Source organism: Talaromyces atroroseus (genome assembly GCF_001907595.1).
Source record: "Talaromyces atroroseus strain IBT 11181 chromosome Unknown scaffold_6, whole genome shotgun sequence".
Lineage (NCBI taxonomy): Eukaryota > Fungi > Ascomycota > Eurotiomycetes > Eurotiales > Trichocomaceae > Talaromyces > Talaromyces atroroseus.
Genome location: NW_017971438.1, coordinates 1,106,541 through 1,131,649, shown reverse-complemented (window position 1 = coordinate 1,131,649; position 25,109 = coordinate 1,106,541). Strand labels below are relative to the sequence as shown.

The 25,109-nt window shown below is 48.9% G+C and overlaps 7 protein-coding genes across 7 annotated transcripts, besides 4 other annotated features; 4 read left to right on the top strand and 3 right to left on the bottom strand.

The window, feature by feature from the left end:
* Positions 1 to 1,798: 1,798 nt before the first annotated feature.
* Positions 1,799 to 4,000, top strand: UA08_05308 (hypothetical protein; the record flags this gene model as incomplete). The annotated part of the gene is made up of 1 exon (XM_020267616.1): positions 1,799 to 4,000. The coding sequence occupies one exon, from the start codon at positions 1,799 to 1,801 to the stop codon at positions 3,998 to 4,000; it is 2,202 nt and encodes a 733-aa protein (XP_020119761.1).
* Positions 2,783 to 2,797: a repeat region (Identified by RepeatMasker using a combination of RepBase library and repeat library created with RepeatScout).
* Positions 2,798 to 2,877: a repeat region (Identified by RepeatMasker using a combination of RepBase library and repeat library created with RepeatScout).
* Positions 3,298 to 3,343: a repeat region (Identified by RepeatMasker using a combination of RepBase library and repeat library created with RepeatScout).
* A 524-nt stretch (positions 4,001 to 4,524) lies between the features above and the next one.
* UA08_05307 (Small COPII coat GTPase sar1) lies at positions 4,525 to 5,496 on the top strand (the record flags this gene model as incomplete). The annotated part of the gene is made up of 6 exons (XM_020267615.1): positions 4,525 to 4,543; positions 4,672 to 4,775; positions 4,847 to 4,886; positions 4,964 to 5,029; positions 5,068 to 5,397; positions 5,456 to 5,496. The coding sequence occupies 6 exons, from the start codon at positions 4,525 to 4,527 to the stop codon at positions 5,494 to 5,496; spliced, it is 600 nt and encodes a 199-aa protein (XP_020119760.1).
* A 705-nt stretch (positions 5,497 to 6,201) lies between these two features.
* Positions 6,202 to 6,254: a repeat region (Identified by RepeatMasker using a combination of RepBase library and repeat library created with RepeatScout).
* Positions 6,255 to 6,595: 341 nt separating this feature from the next.
* UA08_05306 (Serine/threonine-protein phosphatase PP1) lies at positions 6,596 to 7,784 on the bottom strand (the record flags this gene model as incomplete). Its single annotated transcript, XM_020267614.1, has 4 exons — positions 6,596 to 6,691; positions 6,751 to 7,050; positions 7,156 to 7,557; positions 7,608 to 7,784. The coding sequence occupies 4 exons, from the start codon at positions 7,782 to 7,784 to the stop codon at positions 6,596 to 6,598; spliced, it is 975 nt and encodes a 324-aa protein (XP_020119566.1).
* Positions 7,785 to 10,085: 2,301 nt separating this feature from the next.
* On the bottom strand, positions 10,086 to 12,637 carry UA08_05305 (hypothetical protein; the record flags this gene model as incomplete). The annotated part of the gene is made up of 2 exons (XM_020267612.1): positions 10,086 to 12,530; positions 12,596 to 12,637. The coding sequence occupies 2 exons, from the start codon at positions 12,635 to 12,637 to the stop codon at positions 10,086 to 10,088; spliced, it is 2,487 nt and encodes an 828-aa protein (XP_020119567.1).
* A 2,189-nt stretch (positions 12,638 to 14,826) lies between these two features.
* UA08_05304 (Patatin-like phospholipase domain-containing protein) lies at positions 14,827 to 17,079 on the top strand (the record flags this gene model as incomplete). The annotated part of the gene is made up of 1 exon (XM_020267611.1): positions 14,827 to 17,079. One exon carries the CDS (start codon positions 14,827 to 14,829, stop codon positions 17,077 to 17,079), a length of 2,253 nt encoding a protein of 750 aa, XP_020119564.1.
* A 211-nt stretch (positions 17,080 to 17,290) lies between these two features.
* UA08_05303 (hypothetical protein) lies at positions 17,291 to 20,790 on the bottom strand (the record flags this gene model as incomplete). Its single annotated transcript, XM_020267610.1, has 5 exons — positions 17,291 to 18,183; positions 18,236 to 18,451; positions 18,511 to 19,309; positions 19,366 to 20,455; positions 20,510 to 20,790. 5 exons carry the CDS (start codon positions 20,788 to 20,790, stop codon positions 17,291 to 17,293), a joined length of 3,279 nt encoding a protein of 1,092 aa, XP_020119565.1.
* Positions 20,791 to 21,938: 1,148 nt separating this feature from the next.
* On the top strand, positions 21,939 to 23,930 carry UA08_05302 (Protein vts1; the record flags this gene model as incomplete). The annotated part of the gene is made up of 3 exons (XM_020267609.1): positions 21,939 to 22,443; positions 22,508 to 23,811; positions 23,874 to 23,930. The coding sequence occupies 3 exons, from the start codon at positions 21,939 to 21,941 to the stop codon at positions 23,928 to 23,930; spliced, it is 1,866 nt and encodes a 621-aa protein (XP_020119562.1).
* Between the last annotated feature and the right edge of the window lie 1,179 nt (positions 23,931 to 25,109).

Genomic DNA, 25,109 nt, shown 5'->3' with positions numbered 1-25,109 from the left:
TTGTCTAATATAAATTTTCTTCATGGCGTTCGTTCCTTGGATCAAGCTCGGTGGAGTTATTTACGGCTTGGTACCCTTCATTCACATTTCCGGGTTCAACTTCCTACTTTGTTTAGTAAAATCCTGAAAGTATTATATTATTATTCACATGTTTACAACCTCAACAATAATTCCCCTCACTTGCGCGAGCCGTCTTGACATACAGCTAGGCATAAGCTTCGCCGCGATTGGTCCGTTCCATGCACAACATGATTGATCGCTGCTAATTGTGCACCGTCGCCTGTTAGCTTCCTCCAAGCTCCAAAGTTCTCACTAACTTAGCACGTAACTTAGCTGTCCGTAGTACGTAGTCGATGTGTTGTCATGCTTAGACGCTTAGAATAATGTTCCGGTGCATGCATGGCCGAGTTCTATTATTATTTATTAGAGGGGTTTGAATCGTTCTTCGTTGTTTCGATATCTATCTTTTCTGAGTCTCGGTGAAGAGTAAGCATGTCTAATTCAGCATGCTCTTGTTTCAGTAGATTGACCGCTCTTCCACTACCACCACGACTAGTTATGTAGTTACTACATGTACGGTACTATGCAGTGCTACCGTCTACTCCGTAGTTTACTAGCCTAGCCAGTACGTAACTACTGACCGCAATTAGAGTACAAGCTTCATGCAAAATAAATATCAAACAATCCGAAAGCGCTCCATGCCCGTGCGCTCTGAAGCTCTCTTCATCATCGAGATCAATGCCTCATGATGTCATGTATCCCATCGTACTCTTCGCGATATTAGGGATATAAAGATTGAGCATTGACTACATACTGACGTCTCAGACAGTCCAAATGCAACTGTTTCACAGGTGTACCAGTTGAAACATCGTCGGGGTAAGAATACAGCCGTTCCGCGAATCACAGCCCGCCGTGGCGGTAATATTTCGCGGCATGACGGGACGGAGCACGGCAATGCGTATGCGGACTAGCGCGACGCCGAGGACAGCCCGGCTTCGGCAAAGTCACGTGATATATACAGAGGACATGACGATATGTTTTGTAGGATTGCACTGCCTCCTGGCAGTAAATGCTGGTAGTAAGCTTATGTCTGCCGCGGTAGCTGCATCTGCACTATAAACGGCGAAACAACAAGGGAAAAAAGGAAAAAGGAAAAGGCAAAAAGAACACCGAATGAAGGAACAAACAAAAGTGGACAGACAGACACGGCTGGCAAACGAGAAAAAAGCCGCATACAAAAGTTGAACGCACAGCAATACGCTAATACCCGCAGTACGGCCGTGGAGCGCAGGGCGGCGGCGCGATTACGGTACCAATACGCCCTAGCCGCATTAGGCTCGCTGCAGAAGTTTTGCACCACGAGACAAAGTCAGTCAGGGTGGCGATCCGCCGGCCTTGGTCTCACTGCTCCGTATACCTCCTACCACCACGCATTATTAATATTTCCAACCCACTTTCTCGCCCTGCTCTGCTCTGCTCTGCTCTGCTCTCTTAGCCCTACAACTTACAACACATCCTACAACTCATCGCCTTGATTTCCACTATCCCTCTCGCCCCCCCCCCCATCGCGTCCACTTCAACCACCCCCCCCAAAAGTCTCGCCAATATGTCGCCCTCCATACTTTGACAATTTGCGTCCTGCTCGGGACACCTCAAATAACCCTCTGTCGGGACTGCCGCTCCTAGCTAGAGCGCGTCTGAGACGATCCATACTCTCTTACTCACCTTGACAGACACCAATCGACCGCTTCGTTTCGTTTCGACGGACTCTCCGGACTCTCCGGACTTCATACATGCCATGGCTCACCACCAACACCGTGACCACCAAGTACCCAAGCTGCAAACCATTCTGAGGATGGTCTTTTCTTCAGATCAGCCCTCGCTTTCCGCAGACCAGGACGTCGAAGTGGTAGACGACGGTGACGAGCCCCCGGATCATCCTAACAACCACCGCATATACATGAAATCGCCTCCGGCAATGGCCGAGAAGAAAGAGTCGTTGCTCACTCGAGCTCTGTTGAGGAGCCCTGACCTCACCCCAGCAGACCGTGCCCGCAAAGTCGCCTACCCGGTCAGCAACGCAAGTGGTCATTCCAGCGCCGAGCTGACTAGCGATGGTGACCTCACCAGCCCTGCCTACTCCAACACCTCCAGTCCGCCACACCTGTCCACACTTCAACTCACTGCTCCCGCTCTAGAACCAAGGATAGCTTCGCCCCCTTCAGATCCCAATGAATCGAAAGTCGAGGCAGATCTCGGACGCAAGCGTTGCATCAGCTTTGCCTGTGCACGCCAACCGGCCCCGCCAAAGGAACCCGAAAAGAAGAGGACACCATCCGAGAATGCTGCTGCTGCTGCTACGTCTAAGCCCCCACAACGCAAGACGACACTAACTTTCGCATGTCCGATACGCCAAAGTGAAGACAGACCTGCCAACAGAAGAACTTCCTCGTACACGTCGCGGTCTAGTCGGTCGCCTGCACCGCCCTCCCGCCGTCCCTCTCAAGACTCCTCCACGAAGAATACTGCAGCACTAGTAACAGGGCCAGCGCCCGCTGCTCCATCGAACAGAAAGCCCGGTGGTTTCCACGTGACTGGGTTGGGTGATTTCAAGCCCTCTGAAGAGACCCGATTTCACGAGTTCGCTAGCTCTCTCGACGAGGTCGATGAGTGGGTTGCGCGGTCGACGGAGCATGAACAGAAAATTACATTGGCTGATTGCATGAAGAAAGAGATGGCCATCCGAAAATTAGGAGAAGAAGCCGAAGCCGAAGCCATTGCGGAAGAGGAAGCAGAAGACGAGGAAGACAAGGAGGAAGACGACGACGAAGACGACGATGATGAACAGGATGAAGACGACATCGATGATGATGCCGAAACAGTCCATGATTCGTCCTCGGACGGCGGCAATGAATCCGATAATGAGGCTGGGTTTGCTGATTCAGATGACGAGAGCGATGGCAACCCTGAATACGAATTTTGGGCACCGTCGACGACTACTGCGGCAACCAGTGCTGACAATTTGGATCTTGTACGCTTGGCAGCCGAACGTCGTAATTCTAATACCTCCATCGACTCTCTTAAGCACGAAGGTAGCCAGGGTCTGCCATCGCCTGTGGGTTCGAAAAGCAAAAGTCGCCGCGCCATCAACATCCCCAGAGCACCTACTCCGGATCTGCCGGATAGCACTGATTTCGTGTGCGGAACCCTAGATGAGGATCGTCCGCTGGAAGCTGCTTACCTGTCATGCATTGAGGAAAGACGTCGCAAAAAGCATGTCCCTGTTCCACAGGACATTGACCCCAGCTTCCCTACTACGGATCCAGAAGACAATGATGATGATGACGACGACTTGGAAGTGGACGAAGCAGAGGACGATGTAGCAACTGCTGCTCGGATAGAGGAAGATCTTCTTCGTGGCAGGTCGAAGGGGAATAACAAGAAGACGTCCCGTACTTCTCCCCGACGACTGCATTACCCTCCACCACGGGCACATGCACATATTTCGCCTAAGCGGGTGAAGTCGCCGGCGCCTCCTAAAGCTAGGAATGTGCTGTCCGCTGGTTTGCCTTCGATTCAGATCCCCGTTCCAGCTGCCACGGGAGTCAACATCACAGGTCCCGTGCAGCGTCCTTACTACAGCCGGACCAAGTCTCTGCCGCGCACTCCGAATCCGTTTTTCATTCGTCTCGAAGGGTCAAGACATCATTATCATCAAGCTTCGTCGGTGAACTCCACAGAAGGAGCAGTGTCTCGCAGTCGGGAGCCTCACACGCGTGGGCCGATTGACATTATTCAAGGGCTTGAACGCAAACGACAAAAGCGCAAGGAAAAATTCTGGCGACAACAGTGTCGCAAGGCTGCAGCCAAGGAGCAATCAGAGCGTCGTGCAGCGCGCGGAAAAGGCGCAGAGCGCATGAAAGAGCTCGGGCTCGAAGTGGCTGAGCGATTTAAAGCATACGGTGTTAACAAAGATACCCAATTGATGTTGTCTGTTTAGACTGATTTCTTCATGGATATATATATTTATTTTACTTCTGCTTTGTACATACTTGAAGCAATATTCCATTTAAAGCTACTTCAGCCTACTTACAGCTGCGCATGGCTTGCATATCATAGCATTACAGCGCCAATGATGACTGCTTAAATCCATGCATACATATATATAACATATACATTTCTCATAAAATCTCAGCTGCAAAAATGTCCGTCCATAGATTATATATGAACAACGTGACTATATTCGTAGCACGGTAGTGGCGAGTAGACCCGAAGAAACCCCGGCGAGGTAAATGGCCTAACGTAATCCCTGCCTGAATCCGCAGGCACAAACGCATCACGAAGCTAGTACGTATTCTGATTCTGCCAAATGGACGTCCGACACCTCGCTCCGACAACACCTTTTTCATCAGAATCGCACGATCACGATACCACGACAGCCCATCACATACGTACACCCGCCCTTGTCTAGGAAGAGCGTTTCTACTTGTTGGATTGGGATCTATCAACTTGATCGCTTCAGCCATGTGGATTATTAACTGGTGTAAGTTTACCACCAACCGATCGACCTGTCCGATCGACCCATATGCATCACGGCGACAACGACTTCTCTTCTTTTCTCTACTTGACGAAAGAAAAACCAAACAACGGCTGACTTGACATGTAAACTAGTCTACGATGTCCTGGCATCCCTGGGCCTTCTCAACAAACACGCCAAACTTTTGTTCCTTGGACTTGATAATGCCGGAAAGACTACTTTGTTGCATATGTTGAAGGTGCGTCCATCTCTTCTACGAACCTTGCTAAGGGAATGAATGATGATAAGCTAATGCAGTATATGGAATAGAATGACCGAGTGGCCATTCTGCAGCCTACTGCTCATCCGAGTATGCACCTTCAGACGAACAGCAGAATATGATATCGATCGATATAGGAAGCAACTAACCAGACGCCTTAACAACAGCATCGGAGGAACTGGCCATTGGAAACAACCGATTCACCACCTTTGATCTCGGTGGTCACCAGCAGGGTACGCCCTTTTCTTTCTCTTTCTATACCTATGTACAGGCCCGCCCCTAACAAGCAGTGATCAAACAGCCCGTCGCCTCTGGAAAGACTACTTCCCCGAAGTCAGCGGCATCGTCTTTCTGGTCGACGCCAAGGACCACGAGCGCTTCCCCGAATCCAAAGCCGAGCTCGACGCGCTCCTAGCCATGGAAGAACTCTCCAAGGTCCCCTTCCTGATCCTCGGCAACAAGATCGATCACCCGGATGCAGTCAGCGAGGACGAGTTGCGCCATCATATGGGTCTGTGGCAGACAACGGGTAAAGGCAAAGTGCCGCTAGAGGGCATTCGGGCTATTGAGGTTTTTATGTGTAGTGTTGTTATGAGACAAGGTTTGTTTTCCCCGACCTTCTCCTTACTCAAAGTACAATGCTAATCGATTCCCCATAGGATACGGAGAGGGTATCAGATGGCTCTCTCAATATGTCTGATCTATGTGCCCCTTTCTGCTTGCTATGTACTAACTACGTGAGTTGAATTGATATATTCAACTATCCAACCACGCACGCACCTTACTGCAATCGAACTCTGCTGGCTGTATCGATCGAATCAACCACAACAAATACCAGTATCAATATCAATATCAAACTGAGCCCTATAATTTTAGATACTTTTCTTTTCTTCTGTTGCTCTCTTCCTCTGCAAGTTATTCATAGTCCTAATATCATCCTACGACTATTATTCAATTACCTGCTCAGTCTTAATTATCAATGTGTATAGGTGATGCCTAAGTTAGGACTACAGCTTTATTTTGGAAGCATTAGTCATGGTCAAGGAATATCATGACATTGCATGACAATACATACATACACACACGAGGGAAAGAAGAGAGAAAAAGAAAAAGGCACCCAACGGAAAAACGAAGAACAAAAAAAGACGGGGGAAAGAAGAAGAAAAATGCTAAGCATGAAATGGAGAACATCGACAATCAAGTTTGAAATGAAAGGGAAAGAAAAGAAGGGGAAAAAAAGCAACTCTTCCTCGTTCAATATCCTAGCCTAGCCTAGCATAAACCATACCATACCGTACCATGTTTCTGTGCATCAACGACAAGCAATGAATGCATATTTAAGCCATTCCCTTCCATCCACTGAATGTTCCAACATACAATATGGCGAGAATTCAATGGTCCCCATTTCGTCGTTCGCTCGTTCATTTGGCTCGTTCGTTCGTTCGTTCGTTCGTTCGTGCTCAATAATCATGACTGGATTGGTTTTTTTCATTGGAAATAACAAATCCAGCGATCGATCGTTCATGACAAGACCAGACTGTAATAGCGAGAATAGTAGTACAACGGGATTATTAATAATGTGAGAAATTGGTGGGTTGGTCGAGAGACGATCGGCGGCGTAGATTGTTCCTGTAGGTAAAAAAAAGGTTCAGGGTAAAAAGGAGACCCAGTCGATCAGAATGAGAATTAACGGAATATTTCGGAGTTGAGTATTGTTCTGGCTTGTCGAGTCGATCATTCAAACTGCTGTTCTATTTCCGTCCGAACCTGCTGCACATGGAAAAGCTCGTATTTCTTCTTTACTTCTTTTTCTGCTTTCGCGGAGGAGTGATGGGTCTGCCTGTGCTTATACCCCCGGTAACGTACTTTTGTTTCTTTTCGGCTGGTTTAAGAATCTGAGCATACAAATATTAGCATCGGTCATTCGATAGATGAAAGGACTCGGTCCACAAACCTGGAATGAGCAAAGCAAACTCTCGTCCACACTCATCATTGCCCCCGCATTGTCAAACTCTCCGCAATAATTTGGCGCACTAAACAGCGTCACTAACTGTCGTTTCGAGAAAAACTCGTACCCGTCCTCGACGACTTGGTGGGCTCGGCAGATGAGGTCCATATCGTGTTTTTGGAGGAATCGTGACACCACGTCCGGTCCAAACGTAAACGAAACACCTCGGTCATTCTCGCTCCAGCCGGTAATGTCTTTGTCGGGATCAGACCACAGCAAATCGCAGAGCAAACCGCAATCGGGAATCTATTATCAAGTTAGCGGGTTAGATTGAGCTACAAGCTCGATTTCCTTCGTTTCTTCTCTTTTGTTTTCCCATTCCGCTAAACAAACGCAAAATAGCATACTTACATCAGTGGGACGCATCACACGACGAATCTGCTCCATCGAATTGAGATCCGGACTCAAGCCTCCGTGCATCGTGAAGATCTTCTCATCAATTATAGCGGCAATCGGCAAGCAGTTGAAGCAGTCGGTAAATGTTTTCCATAGCTTGATGTTGTATCGGCGTTTGCATTCGTCGTAGAATCCGTAAATTCGGTTGATTGATGCGCACTCGTGGTTGCCGCGGAGAATGAAGAAATTTTCAGGATACTTGATCTTGTACGCTAACAACAAGCAGATAGTCTCAAGCGATTGTTTGCCACGGTCAACGTAATCGCCGAGGAAAAGGTAGTTGGCTTCAGGAGGGAAGCCGCCGTATTCGAACAAACGTAGAAGATCGTAGTATTGACCGTGAATATCACCACAGATCTAAAATCATCAGCGTGTGCCAAACAATAGGGGGGGGGGAAAGGGATTACCTTGATAGGGGCCTCAAGCTCGAGGAGAATGGGCTGTGAAATGAAGATTTCCCGTGCCTTGGTACACAAGTGACGAATCTCCGACTCCAGCAGCTGCACTTGTTTTCCTGGCCGACTACCCCTCACCTCCAACAATCTATCAATGATAGAGTCCAAATCGATCTCTTGATCAGCCATGACGATGTGCTGCCGTGAAGGCTAGCGGAAGGATTAGGCGGGGAAGGGAGAGAAGAGGAAAGGGGAAAGAGAAAGAAAGGACGGAATTAAGTGAGGGTGTCGCTCGACCGATTTTTAAGCTAAATTAGTAGTATTTCAGCGTTAGCAAGAAGAAAATGCTGATCAAACGAGATGGTGCATGCGTGTGACGGAACACGAAGCGACGCGTTCTGATGCAACACCCGGTGAGCAAGGACAAACTTCGTAACTCACCTCGTAAGGAAAAAATTGATTTGAAAACTGAATCGAAGCTCCCAGATGTCTGTGGAGTCGAAGTAACTTTGGGGTTTGAAAAAAACCGTCGGCAGAGATAGGCCAGTAGGCCTCGACGATAGAAATTTCCGACTCCCTGAAAAATGGAAAGAGGTCTCGATCGAATTGAGCTAGATTAGCTGGGCTCTGCGACAGAGATGTCAATGACGACGCCCGAAGAGACGATGGGAAAAAAAAATTTTTTCTTTCGTCGAATTGATTAAGTAGAATCAATCGATCGTGGCGCCGAAGATGTGTAAGCTTCGTCGAGAAAAATCGGTCGAATCCGGGGGAGCAGGCAAAAAGGCAAGAAAAAAAGAACACTAAAAACTCTATGACCACGCCTTTCTTTTCTCAATCCCAATAAAATAGAAAAAAATGCGATGGCTTGACAGTCGCGCAAATAGCAGAGGCAGGTTGTAACGAAAAAAAAATTGGCTGCCTTCTCTTCCCTTTTTTTTTTCCCCTTCGCTCTTTTTAAGGGTGATGGTTAACAAGGAGGAAAGCCAAGGTAGCGAAGTCGTAGCGGTATTCAAGGGCGGGATTCGGGAGCAGCAGACAGACAGACGCGAAGCGAGAGCCGATTGATCGATGAATATTGAGCGTTCGTGAAGAGAGACACAGATGCAGGCGCAGACTAAAAGCAAAAGATGGAGTTGCGATGGAAGAGGAGGAAGAGAGAGAAAAGGCAGCGAGAGGAGGAAGCTGGGCAGGCAGGAGGGGGGATGATTAATGCCGGAGTCACGGCCTGAGGTGTCTGTCCAACCAAGGCAGGCAAACATCGGCGCGGCAGACTCGGCCAGGCCTGACTATCTTTTCTCTGTTGCCCACCGCAAGCTGCCCGTCTTTCTTCTTTTCTGTATCGTTCTTTTTCGTCCGCTTCTTCTAGTAGTGCTATCAGTGATTTCAGCTAGTATAGAGCCCGATCCAGGCCAGTCTGAAGCCGCGAGGTATCATCAACGCCACTCCATCGTGCGTTCTAGATCGAGGAGAAACACGACGATAGTCACCAATGCCCCTCGGTCCCCTCCCTCGCTACATATAAAATTTTTTTTTACTCCTTTCTTTTTCTCGCTGCACATGAGACACGAATCCTGACTGGTTTGACTAAAGCTAGACTGAGATAAAAAAAGAAACAGCGCTAGTGTTCTTATCCTATTCGAGATTTGATATAGCTGTGTCATTAGATAACTCATATTGAGTATATTGCATGCATTGATTTGATTAGTGAATGCAGGCGCCACCTAGGTATATTTCATGCTTAATGCTTAGCCCATAGTTGAGGCAATATCAACCAATCCATAATCCATAGCGATCATATCTAGCATACATACAAAAAGCATAACTATTCTTTGTATAACAAAAATAAACTCGAAAAAAGAGAAAAACAGAAAAACAATCAGATTGCCAAGCCAACTTGAAAAGAAAGCACTCGCAATTTCGTGATATGTAATCAGATCATTAACTATTTCAACCGCAAGAGGAAGATCAATTCATTTCCAAGCAGGAAATCAGAAATCAGAAGCTGCAACAAAAAAGACACCTTGTGTGAAAAATCGATCAGAGCGCCGCCTATAACGTACAAGCGGTCTAGAGGAGACGGTCAATGGCATCAATCAGATCATTGCAGAATAATTTTATAAACAAAGATACTGCAACTGGGGACAAAAAGTGCATGAACAAACAAAACTAAATAAATCAAAACATACCCGCCCGAAAGAAGAACGAAAAAAAAAAGAAAAGAAAAGAAAAGAGGAAACAAAACGCCTTGGTATATGCATGCAATAATACAATCGAACTCGAAATCAAAGGATAAGGGTATAATGATTCTTTTCAGAGAAAAGCATCGACAAATAACAACTTGCAAGAATCGATCGATCAAATGGGCCAAGATGTGGCGGGCCCTTCTTTTCTCTTTCCGTCAATGTTGTATATCCAGCATGGATCGATGTATTGATGTATTGAAATGAGGGGAGGGGAGGTATAATATATATAACCGTGCGAGGAGAGTTATCCCAGTGTCCGTCCACTGATTATTAGATGACTCTCAGGACGACTGACTGTATCCGGTCGAATGATGGATGCATCAAATCCAGGTCCAGTGCGTGGAACGGCAGACATGCCTGTCGGCTGCTGTCTTGCACCTTGCATTTGCCAGTTCCCGTCCTGAAGCATACTGAGCCAGTTGTTGTTGCTGCCGCCACCACCGCCGCTGCTGCTATTCATGGTCTCTAGTCTCGGGCGAAATATATCTTTATTGTTATCACCACCGCCGAGACTAAAGTGGGAATTCCACTCTGTAGCATCTGGCTTCGCCGGTAAGGCTTTGGGAGGAGGAACGACAACACTCTCCTTTTGAGGAATAGAAGAAAGCGTGGTGATACTTTTCGCGGGATCAACGTCTGATGATAGTGGTGATAGTGTTATCGTCTTTTCCTTCGGTTTTGAAGGCCCGCTTGATATGAAGGGATCCACCAGAACAGGCGGATTGGGGGGTAGAGGCTTGTTTTGAGATGATGAAGAAATAGGAGGAGGGGTGAAAACTTGCGCTGCAGAATCTTCTCGTGATATATCAACTATACGTCGACGATTACCTCTCTTGCGATGTGTATACTCAGCGGCCCCGTCTGCTGTTACTTCCGCTGCTACATCTTGCGCCAACCCATCTTGACGCACTGTCGTCGATACTTTGCTCACGGTTTTCGCTGGTTCAGGGTCAACCGGACGAACAACTGGAGCAGACTCTGGTTCAGCAACTCGTTCCACTAGCTGCTTCCGTTCCGAAAACCCCGGGCCTGAGGAATCAATCACAATGTCTTCGGAATATCCAGGCGTGCTTCGGAACAAATTGAAAATCGTGACCCGGTACCCTGAATGGGTTTTGGTAAATGGATTGCCCGAGACCCAAATCTCTCGTATTTCAGGGAGACCAGTCAGCCGGGCTATTTCCGTGGGGTCCGTTAAATTGTTGTCTCGCAGATCGACACGCTCCAATGAGAGGAGACGGTCAATCCCAGCCAGGGATGACAGCCGGTTGCCACGTAAGTTCAAAGCAGTAATTGCAGGCAACGGGTTTTTCGCAATAGACCGCAACGAGTTAATCATGCAGTTGGAGAGGTTGAGTGCGTGTAGCGCCACCAAAGACGGTAAGCTGTCGGGGATTTCAGCAAATAGGTTCGAAGACAAGTCCAGCGAATGCAAGGTGTTGGCGACGGGCATGAAACAGTCGGATGGCAGGCTTGTCAATGAATTATCGGCCAACCCAAGATGGCGCAGAAAGCGCCACTTCGTCGGTGGCAACACACCATTCAAGAGATTCGACGAACTGCGATTGCCGTGCAATGAGACCTCGCTCGAGTTTGAGCTACCCGAGCTGGACCGTGCAATTTTGTTGATTGAATGTGCCCGGGAGTGACGGCTTTGATGATGGTGGTGATGGTGATGATGCCTTGAAGAGGATGTCTGCGGCCTGGTAGGAGAGTAGCTGCGATGTCCTCGGTCGCCTTCGGACCCTCCTCGAATCATGGGGATGGATTTGGGGCTGGTACTGGTTGCCATGTTGCTACCAGGACTGGGAGATCCTGGAGCTGAAATGGGTTTATGATGGCTACTACTCGTCTCATCATACTTGTACGGAGTTGTTGCCATGCTGCCACCAGGGATCGGGGACGGGTGGGATTTTGAAGAACGACGACGACGTTTGTCAACATCATCTAGAACAATTTTGGTCAAGAGATCAGTCGGGTCGTTGATATTGGCCCGTTTCAAAGTTAAGGTACGCAGTTGCTCGGAGAGCCGGTCCCATCCATAGAACGAGCGGAAATCAATATCAATAATCTCCAGAGCACTCAGGTTTTTAAAGGCATGCAGCGGGACTGCGGTATCCAGGGGGAACTCCTCATAGCCGCGGATGAGACGAGCGCGGCGATCCGGAGCCAGACGGAGACAGGGGATCTTAGTGAATGCGGAATACAAATACTTGAGGTCGGCTTCCAGAGCGGCCTTGGCCTTTTCGGATTTGGCGGAGGATTCCTTCGACCCGATTCCAAAAGAAGACCAGATGGCGCTCATGCCAGACATGACACTACGAACACTGGATACAGAGTGGATGGAGTCGCGATCGCCGCCGCCGCGGGAGCGACCGGGCTGGTTCAGAAATGAGACATACGCGGAGGATGAGTCATTGTGAATGTTCTCTAGGCGAACATTCATGGATCCTACCGAGATGGAAAGGTCCTCGAACTGGGAGAGCAGGTAGAAGAGATGGTGCGGGGTGAGAGTTAACTTGGCGGGCTTCACATTCTGCGAGGCGAATTTCAAGGCGCCAAAGGAAAGGGCTGCGGCCAAGGTGGATGAGGTAGAGGATGCATATGCGGTGGATGGAACGGACTGGCGTCGCAGTTGTAGAGCGTTGGCCAAAGCCTTTTCGTGTGTTCGCACGAAGCTGGCGAGATTCTGGTAGGCGTGTTAGCACCGACTGACGAGAAACAGTAGGCAAACAAACAATAGAAATGACGCACCTTGATGAAGAGTTGGCCATCCTCCGAATTAAGCTTCTCCATTATGGGGATTGTATTAACTGCCCAACGCAACAGGGGACGCGCTCAAGGAAGAGAAGAGGGTCCCGTCGACATTTTCGCTGGTCCAGCCAGGTCTGCAAGAGAGGAAATCAAAAAAAGAAAAAAGAAACGTCAGTCTAGGGAAGAAAACAGATATACTAAATGAACAGAGGAAAGACGGGTCACCGCAGCCGAGTCACAGCCAGCCAGCCAGTCACTCGGTTGGTCAGGGGGGAGGCGAGGCGAAGCTGTACCTGCTTAATACTTGGAACCCTGGTTGTTCTGCTTATTCACAAGAACCACGAGGTTGACTTGCGTTCACGAGACCAGACAAGCGATATGGCTGTTTCAGTGGTGCAGCAAGGAAAGAATCGTTCAGACGATGTTGAATCTCTGTCTCTGTCTCTCGCCCTTGCAGTGGGAGCAGGGAGCGACCGGGAACACGGGGGAATGATATACAGCACGCGAAGAAGAGGGAGAGACGCAACACAGCGCTCGTCAAGCAGAGTTTTTCACAGTTGCAAGCACTTGCAGCTGGTTCGGGAGGCCGTGGTGCAACAGCGTGGAAGGACAGACGATGGAGGACGGCGGGTGGAAAGAGCGCACCCTTAGTCCTATCTCGCAGCTAGCGCCCGTGCTAATAAAAAAATGCGGCACTAAGCAGCGCTAGCAAATAGTGCACACACCCCTCCAGGCCCCACCGTCTCGCTTTGCGATCTCTCTCATCCTTGCATTCGAGCGACGAGAGAGGCCCCGTGCCAGACGCGCTGCACCTCGCCGGATCCTCCGCTGCTGATCCCCCTCTATGCATCGTCGTGCTCTCTGTTCGTGAGGTTCTGTATACCAACGATCCCCTCGGTATATACTATCAGACTGCTATCTCTCTATCGCGGCATCCACCATCAAGAACGCTGTCCCATGGTTGACGCTTGACGCTGGACCCATATTTCTAATCTCGCGAATCTCAAAGAGTATAAATTATATTCGACATGGCATGACATGGTTAGTTATGCTTTTGCACGATCTTATCGCCGAGTGGTCAATTGTGGCAGTCAGCTGCTGCAGTCAGAATGAGAATCGCGAGCTGATATGATTCATTCCTCGACGCTGCCTGAGGCCGCTGATTGGCCGTTCATATGCTCCGTGCATGCTTGATAAGAAGACTAACTAACTAATGCTATGGTGCCATTGGCCACTCCTCCCTCTTGAGCAAATAAAACAAAATAGTTCAGTTGGCATAAGAAAAGCAAACCACAAGTTCGCGATGGTTTGGATTCCATGTCGAACGAAGCCGAACTGGCGGTGAGCCGCTCGCTACCACGGATCATTCGATACATTCATTCTTGCGAAGGTGCGATTAATTCTCTCATTATTAGAAATAGTAATGCAAACCCGTGACTGGACGTTGGTTCAGCTATGAAAATACCACCGCGGGAACTTATCTCGCCCAATAGGGTGGTCTGATGGTGGAACTGCTATTAGTTAGCATGTATATAATTTTTAGTTTCAGTGGAGTCTCGCATCAGCAGTTCATTCTTCATCCCCAACGATCAGACATCCTGGCGATGATCACCGAGTATCGCCACTTGATGGATTCTGCTAACCAGGCTGAACACTAACGTAACTAACTAACGAGTCAGTAGTCAAAATGTCAGATGAACAAGATAGTCAAACTATTTGCCACTCTTTTGTTCCGAGTCCATATCGTATCGTTCTATTACTATTAACTGTATGCAAGTCGGTTATTAATGCCCTGCCCTATGTCATCTCCCAGGGTTAGATATTAATATAACCGCCGATTGTCATAGTTTATACAGCCCTCTGACGTAGGACTATACACACCACAGCATGGGTGTTAGGGGTTCTCTCTAGTACACACTGTTATTGAAGACTCGTATCTTTTTCTGCTATGTCCTGAGACTATAATAGAGCATTTTAACTCCAGACAAGTGAATGTATACAAAGCAAGATGGAATAGGCAATTGCGAAGGAGTAAAACAAGTATATCACCAGCCACAAGCCCCCACACACTGTGGCTGAAACCGTGGCGCGACAGGTGACCGACGTCATCTGAACCCAACAACATCCATTGTCGCGATCAAGGAAAGGGCAATGTCAAGTCTACATCACTTGAACTAGAGACAGTTGAGCATGGTAGTAGCAAACACCATGCACATTGACCACTCTCTACCATGAGCTCCGGCGGTCCGTCCTCGCAGCAGCCCCTCCACGACCCGTCGCTCCTCCCCGACTACGACACCGAATTCATCACTGCCCAAGATCTCCACCAATTCGAAAAGGCTCTGACTGCCCCCGAAGTTGAGCCCCTAGTCGCGATCAACGACTGGCGTCCAATTCGTCAACGAGTCCGCAGACCGTTTCGCTCTCGCACGACCCAGGCCTCCACAGTCACACGGAGAACGAAGGATGAAACGCGCGAGGGCTTCTTGTACACCCTGCTAAAATACCCCTTTCTCGTCACTGTGTTTGCGTGGATTGCCATTCTCAGCGTTGTCTATGTCTTCACTCGACTCTACATTTATCTCTACGAGCACTTTGTGACCTGGACCGGTCGGCGGGAGACGTTGCGACGCGCATTACACTCTACTCAGAACTACGAAGACTGGAAACGGGCAGCACGTACCCTAGATACCTACCTTGGTAATGAGAAGTGGAAGGAGAAGGACGAGTATGCTTACTATGATTACCTCACGGTGAGGAAAGTTGTGGATCAGCTCAGACAGCTGAGGACCCAAATCGAGAAAGAGGACCAGGCCGAGGGGTCATCATCGTCATCACAGGCCGTCGAAGATCTTCGATCACTTCTTGACGCTTGTGTCAAGAACAATTTCGTGGGCGTCGAAAATCCGAGACTTTACAGCGAAGCTTACTCTGGCACGAAACATCTGGTGCAAGAATACCTCGATGAAGTACATTTGTGTCTGCAATGGCTCCTCAATACTAGGGATTTGACCAAGGAAGTGAAATATCGTCATTTTAGACACCTGGACACCAACTTTGGCCGAACTGCTCTGTGTTTATCTGGCGGGGCGACCTTCGCCTACTACCACTTCGGTGTCGTCAAAGCTCTACTGGACAATGGAGTTTTGCCGGAGATCATCACTGGAACTTCAGGTGGAGCGCTGGTAGCAGCCTTGGTAGCAACAAGGACTAATCAGGAACTGAAACAATTGCTCATTCCTGCACTGGCGTATCGCATCAGGGCCTGCCACGAAAACTTTCCAGCATGGACCAAGCGCTGGTGGCGGACAGGCGCCCGCTTCGACACACTTGACTGGGCTAGACAATGCAGTTGGTTCACCAGGGGCTCTATGACCTTCCGGGAAGCCTTTGAGCGTACGGGACGAATTCTCAATGTTTCCTGTGTACCATCAGACCCCCATTCCCCAACGATCCTAGCTAATTACCTAACATCCCCGGACTGCGTGATCTGGAGTGCAGTAATCGCATCAGCCGCAGTGCCAGGCATCCTGAATCCCGTGGTCCTCATGAAAAAGAATAAAGACGGCAGCTTATCCCCTTACTCATTTGGACACAAATGGAAAGACGGCAGTCTGCGCACCGACATTCCAGTGAAAGCGCTCAATCTCCACTTCAACGTCAACTTCACCATTGTCTCCCAAGTCAACCCCCACATCAACCTATTCTTCTTCAGCTCCCGGGGCTCTGTCGGCCGACCCGTGACGCATCGCAAAGGTCGCGGCTGGCGAGGCGGATTCCTGGGTTCTGCCGTGGAACAATACATCAAACTCGACCTGAACAAATGGCTCCGTGTCCTGCGCCATTTGGAGCTCTTACCGCGGCCGCTAGGTCAAGACTGGAGTCAAATCTGGCTGCAGCAGTCGTTCAGCGGGACAATTACAATCTGGCCGAAATCAGTTCCCTCTGATTTCTGGAATATCTTATCCGATCCCTCACCAGACCGACTGGCACGCATGCTTCATGTAGGCCAACAGAGCGCCTTCCCCAAGATTTCGTTCATACAGAACCGAATGGCAAAGATCGAGAACTTGATTATGCAGGGATTACTGCAGAATTCTCCTTCTTCCGGGCACAACAGAATAAAAAACCGCGACGACCTATCACCTTTACTCTCTCGCCGATTCGACGATACTACCACTACTCCTGCTGCCGGCGATGACAACAAGGGAACAGAACTCGACGAATCAACCAGATTACTCTCCTTACCGAACAACAACAATGACAACAATACCCCTGCCGACGCTTCGTATCTGAGTATACCCGCCGATCAGCAGAACCAGCATCATCGACGAGGCAGCGTCATGGATGAAATGAGACGCCAGTCAGCAGTATTCTTCGATGATTCGGATGTTTATGGCGAGGAGAGTGATGAGAGTGTGCCTGTGGCTACTGATGCTGATACTGGCACTGCCAATGGGGTGTCACATTTCGGGGATGAATGATCAGAATGAGTCTGATTAGCTAAATCACTATGTATTAGCCATGCGTTGACATAATTGATTATTCATGATGGGATAGAAGAATCATGATATTTGGAAATTGAATAGTCAATGCTGCATTTGCATGGCTGCACATATGGTAGTACACAGGGTATCTAAACATCCACCATTTTCCAATGCCAAAACACTCAAGGTACCTAGCTAGCAAAATAAATCAAATAACAAGATACTTCTCCGTAACCCTCCTAGCACCCGCAAAATCCCCGTTCAGCGCATAAATATTCTGCAAGGCCAGTGCCGCTTCGGGCGAGAAGTCTTCAACGAATTTGTTTTCTTTTCTCCCCTGCTCGTTTTCTTCATGTCTGGCGCTGATTTGATCTCCCATTTCCAACGCACGCTCGTAGCATGATACTGCTTGATGAAGCAAGCCGAGGGAATGATAGGCACGACCATAATTGAATTGTACCTCTTGACGCTCAACAATCAATGCGCTATTGTTATCACTGTCGTGTACGGTGTTTTTCTTCTCGCGCGCTTTCCGGTATAACGACATAAACGAGAATCCTTGCAGGATCAAGTAATGACGATTATCTGCCTGTCGCTTGAGCGCATGATGGATGTAGCACAATGCAATGGATAGCAGGATTGATGGGTTCTCGGGGTCGAGCGCATACGCTCGAAGAAAGTAGTTCAGTGCCGGGTAGAAGCTGTTTCCGGAGTAGAGGATGTGTCCATATAAAACCAAGAGGGCGACGTCCATGTCTACTGCGGCTACGAGCTCGCCATTTTCGTTGCGCGAGGTTAAAGATGCGGTTTTTGGCTTTGATGGGAGTCCTGCCTTTGCTTTTGATCTTTTGGCCATTGTTGATGACGATGCTGCTGTCATTGGGTTATAGTCTTTGGGTAATGTGGAATCCATGGACTTGACTTGTCGGAGCATATATTTCATGCTCGGCGATGCGTGAAATAGCGATCTGTTTGGATCGCCGCATAGTCTGCTCAGTAGGGAAAATAATCGATATGTATCTGTTACGAATTGATAGTCCTTGGTAAACCATCGTGCCTCGCTGACAAGTGTTTCCTCGTCGTGTAGTTGAAGGGCGCACGCTTTGGAAAATCAGTATTAGTCATTAAATTTAGACGACAGACAGATACTTACTTAACCAGCAAACATGAATCTGCCGTACTTTGTCCTTTGAATGATACCAGACGCTGGCATCTGCCGCAGATGCTAGAACATTGTACGCCTCTTCCTTTTCACCTTGTCCAGAAACTACAAAAGCGTATTCAAGGAACATTTCCAGCCATTCGTCAAACGATATTCCGTAATAATCATTAGGAATGATGGTTTCAGCGTCTTCTGTCAGATTTTGACCTATCACAGATTGTTAGCTATATCCTTGTTATAGAACAACACTCAGAAAAAAAAAATACCTAGTGATTCTTGCAATCGTCCTGCCATCTCTTGCATCTCATCCAGTACCGTATCCTTTTTTTTACCAGCCTTTAACTGCTCCTCTCGTGAATACCCAAGAAAAGTCACATGCTTTTGTAAAGGATAGAACACGCGGTTAGTCCGGAAATCACGCAGCAATGCGTCCGCAATGTCGAGCCAATCCTCTGTCACTTCAGCATCTCCTGCCCGCATAGCCGATCGAAGGTCATTCATTTTGGAATACAAATACTGTACATGCTGTGGACGATCTTGATCACTTTCTGGTAAGGTTTCGTGTTGAGCCGTCACGCTCGCTAGATATCGGGGCACAATATGATTCCGCGCTGCCGTAGTGCTAGCATCTTGGAATTCTCTTGCTAGCTGTGCAATTCGACGATCCCTACGTCGTCTTCGACTGCGACCTCCATATTCGTCACGTCCAAGTAAGACAGCTTGGTTTACAAAATAAAGCGCCTTCTGTTTCTCGCCCATTACTTCATACAGCTTAGCTAGGTTCACACGAGACTGGAGATTCGTAGAGTCATTCTCGACAACCGTGAGGTAGCAGAACTCTGCGTCTTCATGGTTATCACACGCAAAGGCACAGTCGCCCATGGCCAGGAAGAAGCTGACATCGGCATAGTCCTCGGTAAGCTGTAATGGTTTATAGAAGCGCAGTGCCTGTTCAAACAAGCCTGCATCCTTCAATGCGTCCGCTGCTTCTCTGTAGAGATCAGCATAGTCATACACGTTAGAGTGCTCTGAAGTATCATCAGGACCAAGCCATTCAAAATGAGTCTGTAAAAAGCCGTCAGATCAATTTGTATATGGAAAATAGAGGGATTTATACCTACCAATGCCTCGTCAAAGTACCTCTCGCCTAACTTCAAGCGGAACGAGCCTAGTTTGATGCGCAATTCCATTGGAAGTCCTAATCCATACGAATCTTCTGGATAGACACCAGGCACGAAACCGTCGGTCTTGATGCGACGGGGCGAGTCATTAGCATCCCATTCTCGATCATCATCCACGAAGTTATCCCACACGTCGTCATCTTTGCGGCCCAGAAGCCACCTCGAGACTGACGACAACAGGTGCAGGCCCGATTCAGGCTGTCCCATAAAGGCAAACAACTCGGCGCAGATGTTTACATCTGACCAGGAAAATTCAATGCTATCCTCAGCCTCAAGAGACATGTAATATTCAATGCTTGTCATGTAATACTGAGCTGCTTTCCGAACGTCATGCATGTCTATGAGTGTCTCGGCCAGATGTCGAAGAGCCCGGATATTGTGAGGGAGCTCCTTGAGAATACGTTCATATTCGGTAACTGCCCTACCATTGTGTCCAAGTTCGCGATATGCAGCGGCCCTCTGGAAGCGAGCATTGTATATTTTGGGGTCGATTTCAATTATGCGACTATAGCAATAAATCATGTCGTTCAGAGTTTTCTGCCGATCTGTTCCAGCTCTATCCTGAATGAGTTTTGCCACTTTGTACCACACGGTAGGATCACGCGGCCGAGTGTGAGCCCCGCTGAAGAGAGCAGACACAGCTTTGTCTTTTTCTCCTCGAGCTAGAAAGATCTCGGAGAGCAGCGAGTGCGCCGCAAACATTTCGGGATTGACGAGAATAGCTCTTTGCACTAAATCAGTTGCGCGCTCATAGTCGCCGTCAATGAAGGCTTCGGTAGCCTGGGAATGAAGCATTTTAAACTCTGGGCTAGGTTCAAGTGGCCGACGCGGGCCTCGCTTGATGCCTTTGCCTCCTCGTGCGCCATAACGGCCACTGAATGGGCCCTGACCTCTGCGGCGGCGTTTTCGTGGGGGGGGCGAATCAGTGTTCATATCTTCACGGGCGTCGTAATCATCACTGCTGTGATCGATATCATCATGGTCTTCTTGATCTTCAATATCTCCTCCAGGAGATGCCTCCTCACCATATCTGCATCCAAGTCAGCTGATTGCACGCGCTTCATTCATTATCGCAGAAGCTTACAAGTCTGCTCCTTCGTCCCATAACTGCTCATCATCAGAGTCATCATCTGACGCGCTTAAATCGACTTGTTCTTGGAGTAGCCTCCGCTGGCCTAATGACATGGACGCGATGCCATCTTCAGCGCCGACATAATCAACATCGGACCCAGGCTCTAGGTAGCTAGCGTTGTAAAGACGAGGGTCGATGGCAGGGTCTACTGGAAGCAGGCTGCTGCTGCCGGGCTCATCTTGATCCTCTGGGTAATACCCAGCGAGCCCACTCGGAGTGCCCGGTCGAGACATATCCAAGATCGCGCGTAGACATACAAAGCCACTTGGTCATGGCATGGCCCGCTTGGCTTGGAAAGCTGCGGTGTGTAGAGGAGAGAAATATGTTGAGGTCGAGCGAGACGAGCAAAAGGAAGGAAGGAAGGATGGATGGATTGGGCGGATTTGATAGTGGCGGTATCCAATCAGAGGCCGGCTTTTGTATCCACAGCAGAAATTCATCGCTTTTGCTGCTGTGTTGACATCTACATTCTGTGTGCTCTGTTCTCTGATGTTAGACCACAGTACGCACCCTGTTTACTATTACCTACGTAGTCACCATATCTGCATGATGGCTCATACCCACTAGACAGAACTGTGACGCATGCCACTCGCCATGGTCAGAATGGCTCTAGCATTCATTCCTGAATATAGTAGTTGGACTCGGTAGTGACTTGCAGCCAGCCCACGAAAAACAGCAGCGAAAAAAGCATGACTGCTGCTCCAGATGCAGCTGAGTCGATACCAGAAGCTGAAGAAGCGGTCCAGGCCAGGTGGTGGCGGCCTTAACAAAGTGGCAGTCGCAGGCGACGGTCGGCGCTAACCTTACACGGCCCAATCCCCTATAAATAAACCTACGCTTATTCTTGGTCTAAGAATTCTTCCCTTCGCCGCTTTCTGCTCTCCTCACAGTTCCTGTTCCTCTCCATCTCCACCTCCACATCTCGTTGCCATCCCCTCCATCCATTCCTGGTCCTTCTTTTGTTGCGTTCCATTGTCCTGCCCAGTGCCAGTGGCCTGGCCTTCTGTTGTGTTTGACACACGCTGCCACACTGCGGGTGCCTCTCGTTGTTTTGCTTGTCCTTTCACACGCTTATCAGCCCTTTCACTGGCTGTGCTTGACACAACCTGCAAATAAATAATTCTGTGCAGCCACTGGACTGGTCTGTACTCTCAAACTAATCACTGCCAGCAACACAGCACGACGCCTGCTTTGGAGCATCCACAAAGTCAGAACCCAGAGCCAACAAACAACAGCCGAGTTCCTGGCAGCCCCCCTTTTCTTTATCGACATCAGCAAACTGCGTGCACAGATTTGAGCGTTTTTTTTCGTTCCATATCTTTGTTCCTACACGTGATCCTACAATTCTGCATCATACTGCGTGCTGCTAGTGCGAATAAAGATGGCCAGTCACATTATTGGGAATAGAAATAGCACTCCAGAGGCCTCCAAGGCAACTCTGCGGCCGCCATCCTCTGCTCGCAATCTGGGCGGCTCGCATCAATTGCGGGCCTCGGCCGACATGTCTGGTTTCCCCAGCCCTCTTTCTACTCGCAGCATCCGTCCGTCCTCCGAGGTTTTCTTCAACCAGCAATCGCAAGGCCAAGGCAACGCCGATGATGTGTTGGATCAAGCTGCTCAACAATGGATTGCCGATATTGATCAATTCGAGACTACTCTGGAAGAAATGGCCGCGGCAACGATCGACCAAGACTTCAAAGACGAGCTTAGCGCGATTGAGCAATGGTTCCGCGTTTTGAGCGAGGCGGAAAGGACTGCTGCATTGTATGCTCTGCTGCAGCAGACGACTCAGGTGCAGATTCGCTTTTTTATCCAGGTGTTGCAGCAAATGGCGAAAAGTCACCCGATGTCTGGAGTGCTGTCCCCAGCAAACTTCGGAGAGAAAGGTCAGTAGGAATCTTTCCCTCCTTTGATGTTTCTTGTTATTTCTTTACGCTGACATATTTCTAGATCCCATGTCCAACCGCTTAAGTGATGCAATGTCAAAGCTCACGACCGCAGACGGCTCGCGTAATTCTTTGGGGCGCCCTCCCCCGTCGCCCGGCGCGAAAAGAAATTCCGGACTGGATTCCTCTACCATTAATGCCATGTTCCCTGATGCTGCAGCGGCAATCGCCAAGAAAAAGGCCGAATTTACTCAGCAGACCGGTAATGCTCCTGCCTCGAACCGAAACAGTGCTGTTTTCGGAGGTGATCGCTCGTCCCTGGTGGCACCGACCATTTCCGCCCCTGACACCAATAAGAACTCGCTGAGCCAGCCGCCGTCCTCGCCATGGGCTCAACGGGGCCCGGAATTACAGCCACCAATTGCTCGCCCCAAGTCGTCTTCCGGACAATTACAGCAACAGCCACTGGGTCAATTCAATCAGCCAAACGCTTCAGGACTTCGCTCTCCGCATCTCGGCAATGTGCAGAGCCAAACCATCAACGCCCCGGAAATCTCTCACCAAGATGCTCCTCTTTTATCTCCCTACAATATTGGAAACTCGAGCTGGGCTTCGCTGACCAATACGCCTATGGCGCCAACATTCAACGCACAGCAGACCGGAGGATCCCAAGCGGACATGGTCGCCAATGCGACAGCAATGAAGCTGGCGGCTTTGTCAACGGTGAACAATCGTATCGCATTGGACGATGCCCGTAAATACCGCCGTGCACGCTCGAATGACGGCCACGGGAAGAACTCTAACGCCGGACCTCTATCTCCTGGCCTTGGTCCTAACATTCCGGGGGCTAACCTCGTGATGGTCAATGATGCCGGACAGGTCTTGAATGCGCAGCAAATTGCCGCACTTCAGGCTCAACAGCAAGCTGCTCTATCTGGTCGTAGGTCTCGCCCGAGTTCCCCTGGTATTGCACTGCAGGGGCCCCTCGGTCAAGTTGGATTTACGTCTCCGCAGAATAATGGATTCCTGACTGCTTACGACCCCAACAATAACCTTCTAGGAAACAATCTCAATACTCTGGGCCTTGGGCAATTCGGTCTCGGGTCTCATGAAGGCTATCTTTCCGACCATTCTGAGGTGCAGCGTGGACGGTCTCCGCGGGGCCGACGCGGAAGCTCAAAGCCACCCGAAGATCCAACTGACCCCAATCTGCTGAAGGACATTCCGGCTTGGCTTCGTTCTCTGCGGTTGCACAAATACACGGATAACCTAAAGGATCTCAAGTGGACAGAATTGATTGAATTAGACGACAAGGGGCTAGAAGAGCGTGGTGTTAATGCTCTTGGTGCCAGAAACAAGATGTTGAAGGTGAGACAGATAAGCAAATCCGTTACCTATTGCAAACGATTTTTGCTGACAAACTGTGCCAGGTCTTTGAACAAGTCAAGGAAGCCAGATCTGAGGGCAAGCTTGAAGATGCTCTGTGAGCTTGACGACGTGCATTTTATTTTCTTTTTGGAAAATTGAAAGATTAGACGAGGCATAAAATCGGAGTGAAGAGCCCAGTCTATCTACTCCCGGGGGTGTGTGCATTGTTTAGTATGATTCAGCTTGACATGCATAAATACATAATGATATGGAGGATGAATTTATGTGGCAATGAACCTCCTATGTTTTTCCTTCTCTTCTTAATTAAAATTTGATTTGTACTTATTTGAATTGTCTGTGTTTGGACCAGCTTATGTGACGCTACGTGATGTGATGTGGAATGACCAAGGCCGATCAATTGTTTTCATTGTAGATTTTTCTTTCTGTGTCTCTAGTTTGAATGACGCCAAAGAATGGGCAGGTACATGAATGTTTTGATGGTTTGTATGTGATGTTTCATCTAACGTTTCTATATCGTAATTATCATACGGTAACAATACTCAGCTAATACCAGTCTTGGCACTAAGCTCCGCCATCAACCTCATCAATTAATTCACTACACCAACTGCGCATCAAGCAACAACTTATAGCTCACCACACAAACCATTGGTCTAGCTAGGGAGACATATTTCAAAGCGAAGAACAGCAACACACCAGGCCCAAAGAACAAAGAGGGAAAAAAAATGCCCCCCACGAAACAGGAGCTTTCCCTCCTCATTCACCCTCTAGTCCCTGAATCCGTCCAGCATAACAGACGAGTACCGTTTCCCCTCCTCTTTTTCCCTTCCACAGTTATGCACGAAAAAGCCAATTAACATCTTAAAAAACAACAACAGGTCCTCTCCCAGCTACGTTCCCTATCAGCTTTCCTCCTCGGCATATCAGCCGGCATTCTCGGCCTGCAGTCCACCGCCGGCTTCGTATTCTATTTCATCGGAACCCTGATTGTCTCCGCACTGGTCCAGGTTCTGCTTCTCGGGCCTGCTTCTTCTGCTTCTTCGTCGGCAGGTGCAGGCGTATATTATCCAGGCGCAAGCGGTGGTGAGATTGAGGGTATTGATGAATTCGGGAAAATCCATGTGAGTGGTGGTATTAAGAGGGCTGTTGTTCAGAGGAAAGGTGCCTGGAGAGATGTTTGGCTAGGTGGCGGTGTCGTGAGTGAGGCGTTGAGTGGGTTTGTGCTTGGTTGGGCTGGTGTCGGTGGTGTTTTGAGGTGATCTATTTATTTTTGTTTTTTT